The 21,579-nt window shown below is 40.0% G+C and overlaps 1 protein-coding gene across 1 annotated transcript; it reads left to right on the top strand.

Moving 5' to 3' along the window:
• Positions 1-1,156: 1,156 nt before the first annotated feature.
• On the top strand, positions 1,157-21,339 carry diras1b (DIRAS family, GTP-binding RAS-like 1b). The gene is made up of 3 exons (XM_041813090.1): positions 1,157-1,292; positions 18,753-19,094; positions 19,459-21,339. Exons 2-3 carry the CDS (start codon positions 18,786-18,788, stop codon positions 19,744-19,746), a joined length of 597 nt encoding a protein of 198 aa, XP_041669024.1. The 5' UTR covers positions 1,157-1,292; positions 18,753-18,785; the 3' UTR covers positions 19,747-21,339.
• The last annotated feature ends 240 nt before the right edge of the window (positions 21,340-21,579 follow it).

Raw genomic sequence — 21,579 nt, 5'->3', positions numbered from 1 at the left:
GAGCAGAATCTAGCCTTTTCTTTATCACTCTTATCTTTATCCAAGCAGACTTTTCATTGGAGTGTTCATTAATAATCTTCCAATCCTACCTAACCCCTCTTTATCCCCCTCTCAAGGTCTTCTACTCATCAGTCTACCTCACTGAAACAATCAATGCTGCTTGGAATCACCCTGTCTGTTTGTATCACCACCGGTGCTGAAAGTAACTCCTGCATTACCAGCTTTCACCGGCAGAGGGAGACAAAAACAAAGGCGGTGTGAGTGGAGAGTTGGTGAGTCATACAGAGAAACCATCACGTACAGACAAACAGCCCAAAACAAGGCCTGGTCTGACTTAGCCACGGGGCTTTATTAACACAAGGGCTTTTATTATAACACTTATGCATGAAATTACAGTAAAGAAATAAAATGTTCAATTTACTGCTGGCTGACATTTATGCTGGCCTGGAATACTTTCTGTTTTATCGACTCTATGGTCTCTTACCCTATGGCCACTAATTCCATGAGTATTGATTTAGTAGACTTTGTGCATAATGCTTATATGGCCATTATTTACCTACTGTATACAGGTAATGTACTCAGGCATGGGGTAGGTGGCTCTGTCCATGGTGCTGAAACAAAGTGAGGTCGCTGTCCGTGGTGCTGATCAGACGACAAAGCTGTAATTTTAACTTTTATATGTCTAGGGCATAGTGATAAAGATCTTTGCTCTAAAAAAAGACATTTTAATTGACCAAAGTTCTGCTAAAATACATGTTTAAACGTGGACAAGAACACTTTTGCTGCTTTATTTCTATTTTTAAAATTCTATATAACAGATCCGGTCCGATTTATCAGTATTTTAAGTTTGCGCGTGCATTGTCTTATTATTGTTCTTATTATTCTATCCTCTGTCTGCTACAAATGCTCTGAAATCGTGTGATGCAACTATGTTCAGATTCCCACACATGCTTTCCTGTATCCAACCTCTATATTAAAGCTCATTTTTGTAGGCATCAAACCAGTTGGTATTATAGGAACTGAGAGAAAATCAAGTGTGGACAGAAAAGGGAGAGGGCATAGCACCTCCCACGTCCTTTCTGCGAGAGAGGGAGCGAGAGATAGAGGAAGGGGATAGAGAGAGGGAGAGAGAGAGAGAGAGAGAGAGTCTGCTGCTGTCGTGGTGTTGGAAATCGGACGACATGAGCTGTACATGAACCGTGTAAAATGCTTTAAGACGCTTTCGGCGTTTGTCTTTCATCCGTCTAAAACCAAGGACGAGCCTGAAGCGGAGCTACATACTTCACAACCAGGTATGGAGATGCTTCTTCTTCTTCCATGGAGGTTACATGTTGGTATTCAGTGGCGTAACCGTGGAGCTGCTGCCCTGTATGTTATAACAGCTTTTGTTTCTCTCTTTATCGCTTTGCTGTTGATTTATAATCAACCCTCCCGCCACTCCTTTGTGTTTGAGAGCCTATCGTGTTAAATCTAAGGCGCCTATATGCCTGCACAGCCATATTGGCAGTCAGCGGGAGAGGGCAGCGATATGAGGGTGCTGGGTTTATCATATTGCTTTGAAGGGTGGGGGGAGGTGGTGGAGGAGGGGGGGGGTGGAGGGATGGAGGGATGGATGGCGGGCGGGGGGGGGGGGGGGGGTTTCGCTGCGACTGCGAAATGATGGCACCGCTGCGAGATGGCGATCCTCTGGTATTTATGAATGAACCCATCAAGAGTATGGTGCTCTGTAATGGCGTTGGAGACCAAAAAAATTGCGCACCGACAGCATCACAGCCATGCCCTTCCTTCCTGACTGAGATGAACGTCAACATTAGACTATACAGTAATAATGACGCCAGCGTGACGCATAAAGCCCGATTTCTGGTGCAAAAGCCATAGTTAATCCTCCATCTGGATCCGTGTTTTCTCCATGTCTCTTCCGTGCCATGCCTCAGTCATGCTCTGTTTGTTTTTAGTGTTAAAAAAAAACAAAAGGAGAGCCGTCATGATATGCTAAATGAGTTGTGAATCATTCAGGCCTTCTCCGTGTACTGTATGTGTGAATATGTATGCATATATGTGAGTGAACTTCCTGTTTCCATGGGTGTGTTAGTATGTGGGTTGCAGAGAGAAGAGAGGGGAGAAGGATGTATGACAGTAAATCCTGTGATTAAGCTCTAAAGAGAGTGGTTGGCTGTAGAATAGAGATGCAGATGTTAAAGCATGCATGTGCTGCTGGAGGATAAGTGAATGTGTGGGGGAGTGTCGATGGCCTGCCCGCCTGTCTGTTGGCCACTATGGTTGCATAAGAACACTTTGGTGTGCTGTGGCAGGACAAAGAGATGACTCAATACACGGTAACAAAACAGAAAGATGAGATGATGCAGGAGTGTGGATCCTGGTGTTTGTTCTTTGAGCTTAGGCCCATTAAACAATGTGAGGTAACACAGGGTCTCCAAGAGCAGATGCTGAGAAAGATTGGAAGTCTTTGGGGGGCTTTGTGTTTGTTTGAAGGTAAACCAGTGAGCTCTGGTACACCGGAAGCTGCCAATGGGCTTCCATGGGCATTTTAGTGAGGGGAAATGGGAAGATAAGTCAGTAGGACTTGTCATAGTGAAGCCATAAAGGTAAAACTGATAGAATAAATGGACATGGATACTCATGCATTCTTAAATCTTAAATAATCCAGCTTTTAAATACCCTTTAGATGCTTGAAAATGATGCATTTATTACTTAGCACAAGGGAGTCCAAACTGAGGTCCAGGGGCCAACTTTGGCCAGGTACCCAGTTTTATTGGCCCACAGCAAAAATACAAGAAACGTGGCCAATATTAGAGCCATCCTCATTATGTAGACAAACATTTTGACAATCAGACTAAGCTTTATTGGCAAAGTATGCTTATGCAACAAGGAATTTAACCTCAGTTAGCTTTGCTCTCAGTGTACAGGAATTAAACATTAAATATGACAAATGAATAAAACTGCCAGAAGTAAAAACAATTAAAATTTAAACATGTGCAAGCTCTTGTTGGTATTTTTTTCCCAAGTATACAAGTTCCTGTGCACTTAAAGTCTGGTTTAAAGATGTGGGCAGATTTACATAAGGCAGATAAGATAGTTGATTATTGCAAATGTGCAAATGAGGTGAGGCATTTTACCACAGAGAGCCTTTTTATAGTATTTGAGATAGAGAAAAGCAGTATTATAGTGCAGGATATTTTACGTTAAGAAGGGCTAAGGTGCTTGTTAATTGGAAGTTTTTTACCTGATCCTCTATGACTGTTGCTGCATGTGTGTGTCATTCTCTTCCTGACCATGACCGGGGTCAACCAGGGCCCCCCTAGAAATCTGATTGGCCACCCCAAATCCTTAAAGAGTGGTTGTTTGCTTTATCAGTCATTTAAAGCATATCCATCCACTTACCATATCTTAGCACTGAAATGTTTTACTAACTTTGATATCCTAAAGGTGACATATCAAAGTGGCCCCACCAGCCTTATATTTGTCTGAATGTGGCCACCAGTGGAAAAGTTTGGACACCACTGACATAGCATAATTCATCGCTGTTGCTGCAATATAAACTGCAATAGAGTTTTTAAGCATGTAACACAAAGTTATAGTTAACATAACAATCGTGTAAGCTTTAGAGTAGTTCTCCACTGGTCAAGCCTCAAGACCCAACGTCAACTCTTCTTTGAAAAATTGCGACCCAGATTTCTAATATTTTTTTAACCAGCTGGATTTTTTTTTTTTTTTTTAGAAATTGTGCAGTTTGGACCTGCTACAGTACAAGGCACACAAAAAAATCAAAGAGGGAAAACAAAACAAGCCAATTTTAAATGAGTTTCATGGACTTAACGCAACTGAAAAGGGGATCTGCGACCCACTTTGGGTCCGACCCACCAGTTGAGAACCACTGCTTTATAGGATCCTTATACACATCAAAATGTATGATTCCTGTTTGAGATCAGAGCAACAAAAATATAAGTCCCAGGCACCAATACCAGTAATTTCTTGGTTTAAGATATGAATAATTGTATGCAAATATGTCGGCAACTTGTCAGTGCCAAACCAAAGCTGATGTAGATCTTCAAAATGAAATATTTTATTGGTTTAAAATGCCTGGGATCTTAAAGTACTGATGGAGAGAAATGTTGCTCTTAGTGGAGGTGTAGTTATCACATTACCACTAGCTCAGGCTGAGGTAAAGGAGCCTGATGGGGCCTAGAAATCCTGGTGACGTCCCTCATTGGGTCTATCACAAACAAACAGGAGTCAAAGTAAAACTTTCTCATTCAGTCTGAATAAAACATTCATCATTCAATCATAACTTTAAGTCTTGCGCTGAGTTTGTCACTTTGGTTTATTTTTACTTCTGTGTATTCATTTACTGTTATGCTCTGTAGAGATCTAAGAGGCTTAGAAGCAGTGATACCAAGGTTGAACAGTCATTATATTTTTCAATTTGTTGTCTGCGATCTATTCAACAAATAATTGAAAATTTTATGGAACTTTTACAAATATTGTGAAACATATGATACAAAAATACTGTGGTTCATCATTATTATCACATACAGTATCACTTTTTTAGGGGTGTAGAGTTGAAATTTAAGGGCAAAACTCCTAAAAAGGGTCTAAATCTATGAAAGAGGATTAATGCCATGGCTCGAGAATAAAGTCCAATTTTCAAGTTCAAAGTAAAAATGTCCAGGAAAAATTTAAAACTTCAAGAAAAAGTTGAAATTTCAAGAAAAAGGTTAAAATCTTTTATCAATGAACATGTGAAACTTTACTTCAGGGTTGGATTTAGCAACAAAGAGATTCTTTCTCTTAGCTCATAAACACGGTGTGGTTGTCAGTGTGAAGTGTTTGTTGCATTGTTAAATCTCTGGCAGCTCCCACTCCCACCGCCTGTTGCTGTTGAGGAGCTGACTCCATGCAACATTTTTTTCTTGAATGTCAAAATTGTATTTCAACTGTTTTTCTCAAAAGTGTGGCTTTATTCTCATCATTTTCATTTTTTTCACTCAACATTTAAACCTGAATCTTGAAACTGTATTTCAACGTTATTCTTGATTTTTTGAGTTTGTTCCTAATATTTTCACCTTTATTCTCAACCTTTCAGCTATTTTCTAGTCATTTTAATTTTTCACAGATTTTTTCCTTCACCCCTGGCCCCTTATCCTCTTCTGTAAAAATCACCCGTGGGTTCAGATTACTTCAACTATACCCGTAGGTATAGTTCTGTTTTGCAATCTGTGAAACTGTAACACACATTACAAAACAGAACATGAAACAACTTAACAGAGAGAAGGAAAACTACTTAAAAACATGATAACCCCCATGATTAAAGTGATCAATGTTTTACCAATCAGGGCATAAAAAAATCAAATATAAATCAATAAAATCAATCAATCAAATGACAAATAAATACCCTCTTGAATTAAGCAAGGTGACTGATACTTAGGAACTATTTATAAGCATATGACTGTAAACAATTATTGTGATATTTGTTGTGTTAATACTTAATATACTGTTTGATTAAAAATGATACAATCTCTGTTATTAAAATGATCATTAGTATCCAAAATAACCAAAATTTCTGTGCATTTTCATAAGAAAAATGTATAGAAAAGGAATTAATCCATCAAAAAATTACAAAATTAAGTTTAAAATTCTGGTAAAATTCTTTGACAACCCTGGTGGAGATGTTGCATCCTTTACCTACATACATTTATACACATTTACTTACATACATACAAAAAAATGCTTCATTTAAATAGTAGGGATGAATACTATTGGCTGACATGCCAGTATTAACAAATTCATTTAGCCAAAACAAGCTCTTTACAGTTCAGTGATGAACAAAGAAACTAACTTCAGTCCTTAGAGCACACTTTAAAATGTAAGGAATGGGGCAGATATGGCTGATATGGAAGCTAGTCTTCCTAACCCAAGCTCAAGGCCCGTGGTTCCTTTCCCACATGTCATTCCCCACTCTCTCTCTCTCTCTCTGATTTCTGAAGCTATTCACTTTCCTATCCTCTCTAAAAAAGTAAAAAGGGCCTGAAAAACATTTTAAAATTGAGGACAAAGAAATGACTTCAGCTGATGAAGGTCCAGCCTAAAACCCCAAAAGACTTATTGGAACATATGTCATTTATTTACAGCCAATACTTGCCCATAAGTATTTATTTTTAAAAAAAAATCTGCTGGTACTGATACTTTACTTTGTAAGCTAATATCAATCAGTTAAATTTGACACATAAAAAATTAAAATGCATATATTTTTACAAGCTGACTCTACCTCTCTTACATACTGTTGAGCTTTTATTCCACCTGTTCTTTTATTGATGAATATCCTTTGCTGTTTCATCCTCTTGAGTTTAAAGTCTGTCTGTTGCTCGCCAAGCTTAAGTCGTGCACCATCAGCTATAATTATATACTGCATAACATCTGATTGAATACAGATCAATGCTGAAGTGTTTCAGCCATTCTGACAGCACAGGCTCATTTAAAAGGTCTATATAGTCTTCGTTACACACGGCATTTGGCAGGATTGTCTTGGATGTGCATAACTAATTGAAGGCCAGGATGGCTGTTCTGGTCAATTATGCACACGGTGACCTCTGAGTCTTCATGTTTTTATTTGACATTTTGTTCAAATGTCAGGTGCTCACTTAATATTAAACTATTACCACTGTCCATCTTTAAATCCATTTTAGGAAATCATTAGAAGTGAGAGGAGATTAAAAATGTAAAGTAGATTGCATTAAACACCAGTTTATTACAATCCTGTTTGCATCACAGAAGCATCACGTGCAGCATGATTTTATATTGTAATCAGATCTACTTGTATTATTTAAGAAAGCCGTGTCTGACAGCATTTTTCTGTAGAAACCAGTGGAGTCAATCCAAAACGACCCACCCTGTCACCATCTGTCACTGCAGGTTTCTGCAACCCACTCCACCAGTCTGTAATTAGTGCTTCAGTCAGGTCGAGGCCCTCACAGCATCTAAGATTATGCTCTTTCTCTCTCTTTCTCCAGCTGTAAAAGAAAAAGAATTACATTTGAATGCATAATGCACTCTTAAAAAAAGAAAAAGATTCCTCTCTCACCACTCATGGGAATGCTTTTTCTTGCCCTTCTTTATATGACTATTATTATCATTCTCCTTGCGTTCAAAGGCAGATGCTTCTGTGTTTCCCAGATTGCACGGCTGTGGTATTAGCAAGGTCTTATGTGGAAGACAGACGGAGCAACCCAGGGATCCCCAGGTCAGCCTAATACTCGGTACTAATACACTTTCAAACACTAAGTAGATGGCCTTTTTGCACAGAGTTCTGTGTAACACAGATGCATGGATGTAGGGGGAATAACAGTTCTAATGGTAACATGTCCTTCTTGGCATGCATATTTATTATCTTCACTCTGACATGTTATGAAGTGGTTTAGGTGGAGGGACATGCTTCAGAGAACTGAGGCAGCCGTGTGCTGCTTGATAATTATACCTCATAAGACAGAGGGAAGTTAGTAACTTATGAAAGCAGACATCACTGGGATTCATTAGTCTCATCTCACAGCATACTAGCAGGTGTCTACCACTTTGATTTTAAAATTTACAATCACTGACAAGACCTGATCATACTTAAAAGTGTAGGCATGGAGCAAACTATAGGCTGTATAAAACATGGATGTAGGCACAGTGATGTCAACAAGGTTTCTGATGCCCTTTTGAAGCCCAGAAGCTACAATTATAATGCACCCACCTGTCACAGCAGGGCCCAAGTGGATTCTCGAATCTCTAGAGTCTTATCCATAAAAACTGCACTTGATGATTTGTATTTTCTGATTATTAAACTTTTGTCATTTTACTGATGAATGCCACGCATAGAGAGAGAAAAGCTGTTCAAAAGTACCCATGCTTTCTAGCTTCAAGTGGTTGTGAGCTAAATACAGAATTTTAAGAGCGTGCAGCAGTGCGAAGCTGGAAGTTGTTACCACTTTTAAACATCTTTTCTCGCCAAATATGTGAAATTCATCCGGGAAACAGAAGTGGTTTCTTACTGCTTCGTAAGTCTACCTAATGGAGAACAGTTAGGCCTGTGCTTAAAAAATCAATACAGCAATATATCGTCCTGCTACTTACCTATACGTGTCTCAAAACAGATGTTACAGAATCGATGTGGCCGTCAACGCTATGATGGCAGTTTTAGCATGTAAATTCCCCATGATGCAGTTAAGCACCCAGCCATGCCAACAGATGGCAGCAGACAGTACACTGCAGGATGCAGCACAAGCCTCACCGGTACCATCGATCATAGCATCTATCTACTGCCAACAAGAATAAAACCAAAGATGCTAGACAATTTCGTTTTTTTTTTCAGGCAGAACTGGACATGAGTAAACAAGGTAAAACACTGCAGCAACACCGATCTTCATCGACACAAAACACCAGGTTAATTAGCAGCTAGCAGCAACAGCTAGGCTTATGGGCTAGTCAATGTGGTCCTGACCAGCACTGAAAGACACTGCAGATGTAAAGTCAAAATTTACCTCAACTTATAAACAGGATCAGAAGATCACAAGCATCACTTTATACTTTATTTGTAAAGACCCTGTAGTGCCACATTATGTAATAACGCCGCATTATGTAATAATATAATACATTTTCAATTCATTATGTAATAACCCCCCATTTTGTAAGCCACTAAGCAGTTGGGGTTAAGGCAAGGTAGTAGGGTATACCCTGGAGCCCACCTTAAGTCCTTGAGTTTTGTTTTTAATGATGTTTTGTGCAGCACTTTGAAAACGTTCAGTTTATAAAATGTGCTATATAAATAAAATGGACTGGATTGGATTGAGGGTTAAGGTTAGGTGTTTAGTCTAGAGCCCTGAAGGGGGGTTAGGTTTAGGCGTAAGTCACTAAGCGGTTAGAGTTAGAGCAAGGTAGTTGGGTAGGGCATAACTTGGAGCCCACACTAAGTCTTATGGTTAGGGTTATTACATGTGGCGCTACAGACCCATTCAGTGACCCTGATAACCAAGACCTAAGGCTGTTGCTTTAGGAGTGTTAATCCCCACTCATCAGTTCAGTAAAGAAACTGTCGTGTGCAGATGTAAAGCAAAAAGTCAGTCTTAAAATGTAACTCAACCCATTCCCTGGTCACTGTATCGTGATGCGTATCATATAGTGAGACTGTGGGAAATAACCAGCCCTGAGTCCAGTTGCTATTGAAAAGACTCTTCAATTTAAAAAAAGCTAGGCTTGGATGCATTCAGTGGGGCTCTACCATTGAAAATGGTAATGGTAAAATCAGACCTGCCCCTAATCTTGCATATTTTTTAGCTTTATTTAAAAAGTACTGTGTTTAAAATTGATAATATTAACAACATTCAGATTCTAGACTGCTATGGTCTGGTGGTAACTGTGGCAAATAGGGACATTTTAACAAAAACAATGAAACAACCCTTATTTAGTTCCTTCTGTGGTACTGTACAAAAATGATGATGCAAGACTGCAGAGTCCATGGAAAAAAACTTTTTTTTTTTCAAATTGATCAAACACAAATTTTTACCAAAATTATGTTTAATAATATAATAATCAATAATCAATCAATAATAATCAATAACTTTTTGTGTGTGTGTGTTTTGTAAATGTTTTATTATTAGTAGTAGTGTTACTGTGATTGTCATTGTTAAAATTTGTTTTGTTTATGTACTCTGCTTGACAACATAGGTTTTAACCATTAATGCCATTAAAGCATATTTTGAACAGTTTGAACAGAACAGTTTGAACAATGTTCCATTTTGACCACATTGGCATTTTAGAGTGGGTGTTGATGTCATTTCTAGGACTTTTGCAGCCAGCCTCAAGTGGACTCTCTAGGAACTGCAGCTTTTTGCACTTAAGAATTGACCTCATTTTTTCAAAACCAGACGTTACCAGAGCAAAATCATGACAAATACTGGAATTTTGTGGTCAAATAGACTTTTTGGGCTCTTTGAATTATTTTTAACAATATTTATTTTGCAGTGTTGCTTTTCATGTAAAATCATAATACCTCAAGGTTTTTAGATTGCAAGTGTTCAAGCATTACTGTAAAGACTAAATTATATATCCTACCAAAACTTTTACAAGTATGAGTTATCTAAAAGCATTCAACTTGCCTGCACATTATCATATGATTTTATGTCCTGTCATTATCTTTCTGTTGAAAATAGTAGAATTTCTCAGTGGTGCGTGGGTCCACGACTTGAACCAAATCTGTTTTTATTGCACTTTATAGACAGACACCAGTTGCTTAAGTAGCTCCAGTAAATCAGCCCCATGTGTTGTTATGTCACATTTGCTGAGATTTGCCTAATCATGGATTAAGGATTAAACCTTGACTAAAACTTAGACTCAAGGCAAAAAAACAAGTTTTTTTGCTTTTGTTTTAAGTTTTACAATAAAGCAAACCCCCCTCCCAAATAAATGATAATGTTATGTGTTATGGGTATCAACTTTTCTGTTTGTACATCCCTCTGCTAATACACCACAGTGACCGTCTCTGTGCATGCTGAATCAATCAAAGGTATTTGCATGAGGTATTGGAAGGCCTCAGCGTGCATCAAAAGCTGTGTGGAGTCTTATAGGGAGACTGCCGCTAACTTAAGTCCTGGGAATTGGGTCAATGCAGAGCAGGCCAGGACCACAGAGGAGGTTAAGCTCAATGATTAGCTACTAAGCCAAGACCACAGAGCTGCAATCTCTTGTACAGTCCAAGGCACATATTGCATGTGTGCATGCGTTCAATCACAGTATGGATTGACACTGATTAGAAGCAGAAACACTCATCAGGCATACACTCAGGTATCACTCAGAGGAGGGGGAGGGATTGTTTCAGTGCTCACATTGATTCATCTGAATGGCTACTCTCTCACAGTCATGTACGGATGATTTTACATGCGCTATGCAGAAGGATTCATTTAGTCTTTAGAGTGGTTTCAATTGTGTTTACATTGTTGTACAATAAAAACATTCTGTGGGACTATTCATTTTTATTCAAAAAGGGGATTTTTCTTTAAATTTGGCCTCTATGAGGTATTTGTATATAATAAAAGTGTATCAAAGGTGTCTTGTTGACAGCTAATTAAACCACATGAAGGCACATTGCATACACCTAATCTGTCATTGGTTTTTGGGTTATTTTTTTTAAGAACAATTTGTTAAATACATGGTAAAACTGACATCTCAATGATTAGCTTTCTTTCCTGCAAACACTTTGGCTAGTTTTGCATTCAAGGGGCCATGCTGACAACCAGCATCTCCTTCTAATATCCCTGAGTGTTGACAAGTACCTTTTGCAACCCTTAAAAAAAAAAAAAAAAAAAAAAAAAAGAAACTGAACCATTCCTTTAACTGAGCGAGGTAAGCATCTTGGGAAATACCCATATTTGCCCCCTGGCCTTAAGTTTAATAAGAAGACTAATGCAGATCACATTACTGTCAGAGAGAGTGGAACCAGCAGCCAATAAGCTAAGCTCAGCATGATGACTGAAAACAGTAGAGACCATTTAGCCTGGATGTGTCCAATACGTGCAAAATTTGCCTTCTAACAACTCTAAAGCTCACTGACTAACCCAGACAATACTTATCCTGCACAGTTAAGTGAAGCTATGGTTATATCTGTATTTATCTGACAACTGTCCACAAGCCTATGTGGAAAGCATCAAGCAGGAACAGCAGACATTCCTGCTCTTCCTGTGCCTACAAGGAAAGCCTGAAGCAGGAAGAGATGCAACAATAAACCCAGAGCAGAACAGGCAACAGTGACAACGGAATGACACTGATTGAGTTGCTGTTGTTCCGAAATGCTTCCACTTTCTAAAAATATCTCTTTCTGATAAACTCCAAAAGGTCATCAGAGCCAGGGCTAGGAATCAAACGTTAGTCAGGAGGCTAGTGCTAATGGTACTGATCCAATTGCATGTGCTGATATTATTGAAGATGAGGTCCTATTCATGGGGGCCCAGCATGGCCATGGCAATAGAGTCTTTCTTCTCATCTAACTCTTGGATAAATGATGAAAGAAGCAGCTTTGACATATAAATGGGATCAATCACTTGCAAAGAAATGTTTCCTTATCATCCTGTGAAGACCCACATGCACTAAGAGTCAAGCAGAGAGGAAACCGTGGCTATTCTGGGGAGAAATGCAAGTGAAAGTCTCTCACATTCGTAATCTTAAATCGAGGCCAGTTTATCAGCATTTTTAAAACAAGCAGGTGTAAGCTATTTTCAATAGGCTTTCCATTTTGTGTTTCATTCGCAGGTGTGAGGCAGCAGCGTGACTGAATATGTGAGACTGAATCAAAACGTATAAATTGAACCTCCACAGTCTGCTGAAACCCTAATGAAACTGCCCCTGTTCTAAAAATTGCTCTCTCTCAAAATGCAGATTCATTCCTCTGGTGAAATCCTGGAGTCAATGTGCGCTCCGAGAACAGGGAATCTCTTGCTTGACTGCACAGATTCAATCACACGCACGCACATGTTCATACACGATCCTCCGGTCCAGCAGCCAAAGAAACTTTGTGCAGGTTGTGAGACGATTCAAGGAGTGTGTATTTGAGCGTGTTCGCACAATATGGCGAGGGATGTTTCTGAAAAACCCAGAGCCAAAAAAAATCTGTTGATTCTGTGAAACACAAAATAGCCAAGTGTCCACAGCATTCCAGTATGTGCAGATTGATTAAAGGCCTTTCTCCACAAGATACCATGGGAGCGCTTTGTGGGTGTCTATTTAATCACACTCTTGATCTGTTGAATGGCATTGTGTTTGATGTTGGTTAATGTGCTTCCTTTGTGCTGTGAATAAGTGGCTCTCTTGAGGAAAATTATGTGCATATTTTCGCTAAAGGTGACATTTCCTCGCTCGCTCTGAGACAGAAAACGAGCAGAGAATGTATTTTCTGACTTAGTAGGGCCTGTTTGCTCTGTGCCAAAGCTATCTACTAATGGAGTTTGGCTGCACTGCCACAGATGCATTTATAGTGTACCATTAATTCATTAAGAAACTGCAGTCCTCTCATTTCACATAAAACAAGAGAAGAAGGGAGGGGGTGAGGGAGAGAGACAGCTTGCGTTTGGGAGGAGTGTCATTAATCTCATAGGCCCGGCGTCAAGGACAAATGGTGAAGGAGCGGAAGTACAGTTTGTTTGTGTGGGTTTGCTTTCATGTGATTGTCTCGGTGGGGTTACACCTGTGTGCACAGTTATAGCTGCTGACAGGGAGGGATGTGGCTGTTTTTAGTTTAGGTGAAAGGAGGACTGGGGGAGCAGGGGATGGTTTTGGTTTTGAACAGGAATATCATCAGGAAGCTGAAGTTCTCCACATCCTCCCCAAAAAAGAGAGGGAGGATGAGAGACAGTTGAGGCCCATCGATCCAACCGCGGCAGCCTTACTTTCTTACTGTATACTGGTCAGCAGTGACAACAACAGGGGAGAAAGCAGGATTTAAAAGGCCCCAGGTGGTAGTCCAGGGGCCCACTACTGAGGTTATAATCCTCATTACACTGATCACAGAACTGAATCCCAATCTTGCTGTATGTTTGTGTGTTACCATAGAGATGCAAATCTTACAGTATGTGACTATTCGATTTGATTCTGGGGGTCACAATTCAAATCAGTATGGATTTTTGATTCAAACAAATTCCTGATTTACAACACATTTACTATATGTTATAAGAAGTGATTGTTTCGTGAACGAAGGAACTGTAAATTATTTGAAATCAAAAAGACTAGAGCCCCATGCAGGAGTCTTTTCTTTATCCCGTTCCTCCTGCTCCCGCCGGGTTTCTGACCATAACCGCCTGCTCCAGCAGCACATGCAAATCCACTCCTGTTAGCAACAGGTGTTAACAATCCATGTTAAATATTCAGAATAACAGACAGCGTGTTTAACTAAAGGCGATATTGAAATGTTTACTTAAGCACCACCATGATTAGGATTTCTCTCTGAATGAGGGAAACCCTAAGAAAACAACAGTGCCACACATGGAAAAAAAAAACAGCTGGGGGTCTCAGACTGACTTAACTCCTGGTTATAGCTTAGTATTGGCAATGTCAGTCATATTTACCAACCTTATTTACATGTCTTTAATTTGTAAGTCATACAGAGGTGAAATTGTTTCCTGATCCCTGGAAAGATTGTGCGCCATAAAAACTGCAGTGCACTTCCTTTAGCTCTGTGACATAGTAGGCTGATCTCTACTGTAATTACTCCGTGCTATTACCGTCCTCATAATTAGATGCTTAATGCAATAAGGCCAATTTGCATGGAAAGGGGTGTTTTTTTCCCCAAATAACTGCATAATGGCTCAGCATCTCTGCATGCTGGTGCATACAACACAACACAACAACACAATAAGGGGAGCATTAAAGTTGTGCCTTTACATTTTCATTCAAACATGTTGCACTGGCGACTACAGCTGACAACAGTATTTAGGCTGTGATTTCTCTGTGAGTAATTCTAGCACCAGTGTGTGACACATCGCTTGTATCGTCTTGTTTAATATGAGCACAGAGAGGTGCTTTAAAGAGAGCTTACTTTGATAGGGGATCTTGAAGCAGGTGTATTATCTCATCCAAATATTTCCTTGTGGCCGTATTCCAAAAAAGTCCAGTTGTTTTACGTCTCTGTCACTTACTCTTATGAGCTCATAGCAAAAGGAACACATTCAATTCATTGTTCACAGCTCCAACATCAGACACTGATTGTACCGGCAGGGAAGCGAGGCTATACAGTGTAGCAGACAGGTACACTTTGTGTGATTTAGGTCAAAATGGGCAAAAAAATTTTTTTAAATGTTGGCTCAAACATACTTTCTGTGGAATTTTTTAAGCGTTTAATGGAGTCAGAGGGTGCTCTGTTTTGTTAGACTATTAAAAGGAGTTTCCAACATGAACGGCATGTTTAAGATCATGTCATAGCATCTCATTTCTTTATGTTAATATTGACTAGGCTACTTCAAAACTTTCATTTTTTAAGCCATTCAGTGGTGGACTAACTGGAGTGTTTCAGATCATTGTGCCAAGTGTGCTTGAGCTTCATGTCACAATCTGATGGCCAGACTTTCTCCTTCAGGATTATCTGGTACAGAGAGGAATTCATGATTCCATCAATTATGGCAAGTGGTCCAGATCCTGAAGCAGCCAAGCTGCCCCCGACATCTCACTACCATGTTTTTTTGTCTGTTGATATAATGATAGGACTTTTCCCAGTCTCTTTCTTATTGTTGAATCATGAACACTGATCTCAGCTGAGTCAAGTGAGGCCTGCAGGTCTTTAGATGTTGTTCTGGGTTCTTTTCTGACTTTCAGGATGGCACTCTAGGAGTAATTCTGGTAGGCTGACCACTCCTGGAAAGTTTTACCACTGTTCCAAGTTTTCTCCATTTGTGGGTAATGGCCCCCACTTTGGTTTGCTGAGGTCCCAAAGCCTTAAAAACGCTTTGCAACCCTTTCCAGACTGATAAATGTTTATGACTTTGTTTCTCATTTGTTCTTGAATTTATATAGATGACACCATGATGTGTTGCTTTTTGAGATATTTTATCTTACTTCACTTTGTTGGACAGGTTCTATTTAAGGAATTTCTTGATTTAACAGGTCTGGCAGTAATCAGGCCTGGGTGTGGCTAGTGAAATTGAACTCAGCCTTCGAAAAAAATGTGGTCAATGGTTTTTCCCCTTTAAAAACAGCATTTTGTATTACTTGGGTTATCTTTGTTTAATACTAAAATTGTGTGATGATCTGAGACATTTGAGTTTGACAAATATGCAAAAAAGTAAGAAATCAGGAAGGGGGCTAATACTCCTTCCCAGCACTGTGAACTATATGCATATGTGCAGCAGCTATAAAACACTCTTCTATGTAACCCAGACTTACAGCCTATAGATTGACTATAAAACTCAAGAGGCACCCCCTGATTCTCCATTTATCTTCCAACTCCTTGACTGATATTATCTCGAACCTGGCAATGCAATTACAGCCAGCCTGCCATCAATAGTGTGTTCCAGCAGTGCAAGCACGACAGAAATCCACTTATTCCATCTGGTATTGATGTCAATTTACTGTTTCATTACATCAAGAGCTTCGGGAGCAGCACATGATCACAACTGAATGAATGTCTTATTATGGGACCTTAAAGCAAGTTTAGAGCCTCAGCAGATAAATAATGCAACAGATACAAAGCGTAATCATGCACAGACGCTCAGCAGAAAGAGGGGAAAAAAGCAATAGATTAGGTGTGAGCATTGTCCAGATGCATATGTATGAGTCACAGTAGGAGAGTGAAGACTTGTAGTTCTTTAATGTGAAGTGAGGTTGCTGACTGCAAAGCAGGTGTTTTGTAGCCTTGAAATTTTAGGTTTTATGCTTATACTCACATGAGTATCTCAAAGGAATAAGCCTAGATGAGCAGAGCAGGTGTTTTGAACCATATATTAATATATGATGCTAGAATTTAAGACAAAAACTTAGAGCTACTGTGAGGATTTTTAGCTGGTTTTGAAACTAGATGAAATCAACACTGATGCTCACTTATGAGCTACAAAAGCAAACTAGACATTCAGCATACATTTTGGGCCATTTCAATTTTTCCCTCTCAATCCTTGCAACTGCTACCCTCGTGGTAGATGTCAGGTGGAGTGACTGACGGCCTGCTGTCTTTATGACATTTTCCGATAGGGATGCACTGATAAACATTTTTCCAGATGCTATGGGAAACCCCCCCCCCCCCCCCCCAGCCATTTACCTCAATACAGTCTATTGTTAGCTGATGTCACTGCCTTCACTGAAAGTTAGGCTAAGCTACAAGCTGTTTTTGTTCATTGCAAGGCCAATTTACCAAATCTACCAGCTAACATGGTCTAAAGATCATTAAAAGTATAATAACAGAGAGATTTGTGCAAGAAAACAGTCAATTTAATCCCCAACTTCTGTCTCTCTGCTCTGGCACAGAGCCAGACAGCTGCACTCTGATCAGAATTCACTGTAAGGTCAGGGGGAAGGCTAATTGCTGGAACCAGGAACAAACATATAACCTTACCTGTTGAAGGTGTGTTTTAATCCATGTTTCCCTTGTCTTTAGTCCTAGATGATTAAAAGAAGCAGACTGCGGCTTTGTCTCTCTCAATGCAGCCACAGTTCAATCCCTCCTGTCTGTTATTGTAGCGATGCTAAGGTTTCTGAAAGTTTCTGATAATAGCCACGTTCTTTTCCTGCCAGTTCTTTACAATAAAAGCCCGCAATGCTAATCATTATTGAGTACTTTTATTTTGAAGAGTAACATCAGAAAATTGGGTGTTTTTAGCAGCAACCTAACAACAAAGACGCTTCATAAACAGGAGAGACATAACTTTGCATTTCTTAGAAAATGAAATAAAAGGAATACCTGAAGAGTTAAATACAGAAAAAGAAAATGGAACGGAGACTTTTTGGCTCTAAACTGTCTGTCATGACATAAATGTGATTGTTTCTCTGGTGGCTTAGAAAGAGTTGTACCAAAGCAGTATAGCAGACAGATGATTCCTCCATTCAGGTTGTACCATTTTTAAATTTGAGACAATTGTATTTCTCGTGAGTGGGTGTGGCTTCCATTAAGACACACCCATACCAAACTAGAGCAGATTTTACAACCTCATTTTTAAGGATTTTGAAGGTTAATTTGATCAACTTTGAGCTGTTTTTTAAGACTGTAATTTGGCCCTGTGATTCCCAACACAGTGGTCTGTCATTCAACAACAAACAATACAAATTTTTTTCATCATTTTACATGGACATTAAAAGACAGTGACCCACTCTTTTTATACACTTGGGTATCTGGATTATCTGACCCAAAAAAATGCAAAACAGACTATGTATGAAAACACTGATTCTGGCGATATTTTTAGAATCTGTGTTCAATGTGATGTTACATTGACTCATTTTAATAAAACCTGCCCCTATTCTGGTATCTCCAGCCATAGATCTCTATCCACAGCAGCACATGTCAATACTTCACCGCATATAAAAGAGGGAGAATGGCCTTGTTTGCATTTAAGGAGACATATCAAAACAGCATTCTGAGAAAGGCTGTTTAGAGTTGGTTTATACAAGGTCAAAAACCTCCACTGTTGATTGATCCATATTTTAACAAAGGCACAGTAGAGATGTTTCATTTAGACAACAGGGATAAAAAATAGAAAAAGGGGGTATGATTTGTCACCTTTACAATAAAACACCACTCAATTAGTCAAATACTAGCTGTCACTGTTGCTCTGTCCGTCCAAGCATATTACAGAGATATAGTTTCTAAAGCAGATATTTAAGGTTTTGACATCATTTCACAAGTTGTTACTCTTAAAGCCTAATCTCTGTCTCTGTCTGAGTTCCTAAAATTGATAAAAGAGAAAACACTGGAGTGTTTTAAAAGAAGAGTCTGACAGACTGTGCCACTTTTGGCAGTATTGATCAGGGAAATGCTTGCGTCAGGTGCAACACTTGGAGCCTCACCAACCTCATCCTCTCTAATTTGTGCTCTGGCTCATGGTCAGACCTTAGGTCAGCCATTTAAAGTGTTTCACACCCACCAACCTTAGGTCCAAACACCATCAGAGCCTCTTTTTATAATCTCTGCTTTATACCCACTGCCTGTTTATGTGCTGAAACTTCTCTTACTAAACTTCTGTTCTCTCCCCCTCCCTCATCCACCTCACCATGCTTCCCTACCCTCAACATCACAGGTGTAACACTGTCTCAAGCCTGAGGGGGGCAGAATGCCGGAGCAGAGCAACGACTATCGTGTGGTGGTGTTTGGAGCAGGGGGAGTGGGGAAGAGCTCCTTGGTCCTCCGCTTCGTGAAGGGCACCTTCAGGGACACTTACATCCCCACGGTAGAGGACACCTACCGTCAGGTGATCAGCTGTGACAAGAGCGTGTGCACCCTCCAGATCACCGACACCACGGGGAGCCATCAGTTCCCGGCCATGCAGCGCCTGTCCATCTCCAAAGGCCACGCCTTCATTCTGGTCTACTCCATCACCAGCAAACAGTCCCTGGAGGAGCTTAAACCCATTTACCAACAGGTGGGTATTGATAGTGTTTTTAAGTTTACGCTCTACTTCAATTTGCTTAAGTGTGGGAGGCACATGTAAACAAACAGTGGGAAAATTGTTTTTGTTCTGTCTTTAACTAAGGGGAATTGCCCCCCATCTGCTTCAGTGTTCTTAAATTCTGATGCTTGGCTTGACCATGTCTTCATGCCTAAATATGTTGAGTTGCAGCCATATGATTGGCTGATTAGCTATTTGGGTTTACAAGCAATTGAACAGGTGTACCTAATAAAGTGGCTTGTGAGTATTGTTTTTGGATGTGATGTTATGAGCAATAAAAGCCTGTTATACACAGCCAAGCCAGAACATAACAAGCCCTTTCCTTATCCTCCCGCAGGTTTTAGCCATAAAGGGCAACGTCGAGGCAATCCCCATCATGCTTGTGGGCAACAAGAGTGACGAGACCCTGCGCGAGGTGGAGACTAAGGACGGGGAGGCCCAGGCTAACCAGTGGAAGTGCGCCTTCATGGAGACATCAGCCAAGACCAACCACAACGTCACCGAGCTCTTCCAGGAGCTCCTCAACCTGGACAAGAAGAGGAACATGAGCCTCAACATCGACGGCAAGCGCTCAGGGAAGCAGTCTCGTGCTGAGAGACTGAAGGGCAAATGCAGTGTGATGTAAAAACCAGGAGAGGAGGAGGAAGTGGAGGAGGAGACGGGAAGTGGATAAGAGAGGAAATAAGGAGAGAAAGAAAGAAAAAGAGGAAAGCATAGAGAGACTTGAGAACTCAGAAATCTCATCTTCACATCCTCCTCTGATAGACTGGTGCATTCACAAACACGATTTAGCAGTTATTTTAAAAACAAACAGGATTTCAGTTTGGAGTTTTACATCCATTTGCATACTGCCAAAGGAGAAATGAGGCAGACTGATGCAGAATATGGAGAAGCGATGGTCATTTTCCTGTCTTGGACGTGGAATCCTGCATCATCTTTGTGTCACAAACTTGGTGTAGGAGCTCATCAAGGCCTCGGACTGCATTAAAGATCACAATCTGCAGCAGCGCTTGAGTAAGAGTGGACATCTCTGATTTACAAAACATATAATGTCCTCTCTCACTTGCACACCTCCCTCCCTTCCAACTCATCTCACACTTACACTCCCTCTTCTCGTCATCCCAGTGGCCTCATCCTTTGCATTCTATAAAAAATAGAGAAATGTGATGTGTGTGTAACAGAGTCAATCTAATTTTTAAGCTCACCTTTCTGGTAGATACACTACTTCAAGAGACTGATGTGTCCGTCACGCTACGAAGCACAGGACCCGGTGGTTTGAGACTGCTAGCATGAGCGGCACGCATTACAGCAGCAAAATATACAACTCGGCTACGGGCAAGCTCTGGAGCCACTCCTGAAGACTCTGATGTATATAAAATGGGATATTTCAACATATTCCAAATGATCCACACATGCCATAACCAAACTTTTCAGTCAGTCAAAGGAAGAGGTCGAAGGTGGCGGTGTTGAATTCATGGCTGGAGGACGAATCTCATCTTGACTGAAAGACTGAAAAACGTCCCAATTCACCTAGCTGTCAGTATGTTTAAAAACTCTAAACGAAGCTCAACGCAACAATCCTTTTAAGACTCATCTCATCTGTAGAATAACTCTGGAATAAAAAGATGTTGGACTCTCATGAAAAACACAACACAGAAATAAAAGTCTGCCTTGTCGACAAGGACAATATAAACGGATAATCATTGCCAAGCTGGTAAGAGGAAAGTGAACCAGGAAGATTTTCATTTTCATGCTCTAAGGTCAAGAATGTCTGTTTGCTTTGGCACTTTTTCATCAAACATTTCTCTCTATTTTGCCTTTTTCTAGTTTGTTTGCCTGATACTGTCTTTTCTAAATTCATGTGAAAAAAAGAAATCCACCTTAAACAAAAAGCACACAAAGAAAATTAAGTAAATAAGGGGATGGATGTAAAAAAAGGTCATGCTACTTCTTCAATATTATTGAGCCTGTAAGGGGACATGGGCAGAAAAAATATTTTTAAAAGATTATCTTGAACAAACAAGATACTGTCCAGAAAGTTTTCATGCTCACAAGAAGGAAATACATTGAGAGAGAAAACTTTAGTGTTAATGTGTGCACAGGAAAGTTTCTCTGGGGTGCAAATGGCCTAGTGGCTACATCAGGCATTTGAAGATCAAATCAAATCAACTTTATTTGTATAGCACATTTCATACAGGCGTAAACTCAATGTGCTTTACAGAAGATTAAAAACAAACAAAAAAAGGCAATCAGCAATTCAAGCACCCCCCCCCCCACCCCCCCCCCCCACACACACACACACAGACACATACATATGTACAGTGCAAGTCATGTGTACGCAGGCAAAATGCTGATATGTTGTACTTTATCTAACAGTCAAAGGCATAAGAAAAAAGCAGTGTTTTAAGACCACTTAAAACACTGAGGGTCTTATTTAGGTGTTCTGCAGGCCTATACA

This window comes from Cheilinus undulatus, linkage group 18 (assembly GCF_018320785.1).
Source record: "Cheilinus undulatus linkage group 18, ASM1832078v1, whole genome shotgun sequence".
Lineage (NCBI taxonomy): Eukaryota > Metazoa > Chordata > Actinopteri > Labriformes > Labridae > Cheilinus > Cheilinus undulatus.
Note: the sequence above shows the minus strand (reverse complement) of the source record. Positions and strands in the feature narration are given on the sequence as shown.

Excerpts from the sequence above, each read along its gene's own strand:
- diras1b (XM_041813090.1), top strand. The coding sequence starts at position 18,786 with ATGCCGGAGCAGAGCAACGACTATCGTGTGGTGGTGTTTGGAGCAGGG. Across the intron at positions 19,095-19,458 it reads TTAAACCCATTTACCAACAG|GTTTTAGCCATAAAGGGCAA; the intron begins GTGGGTATTGAT and ends ATCCTCCCGCAG.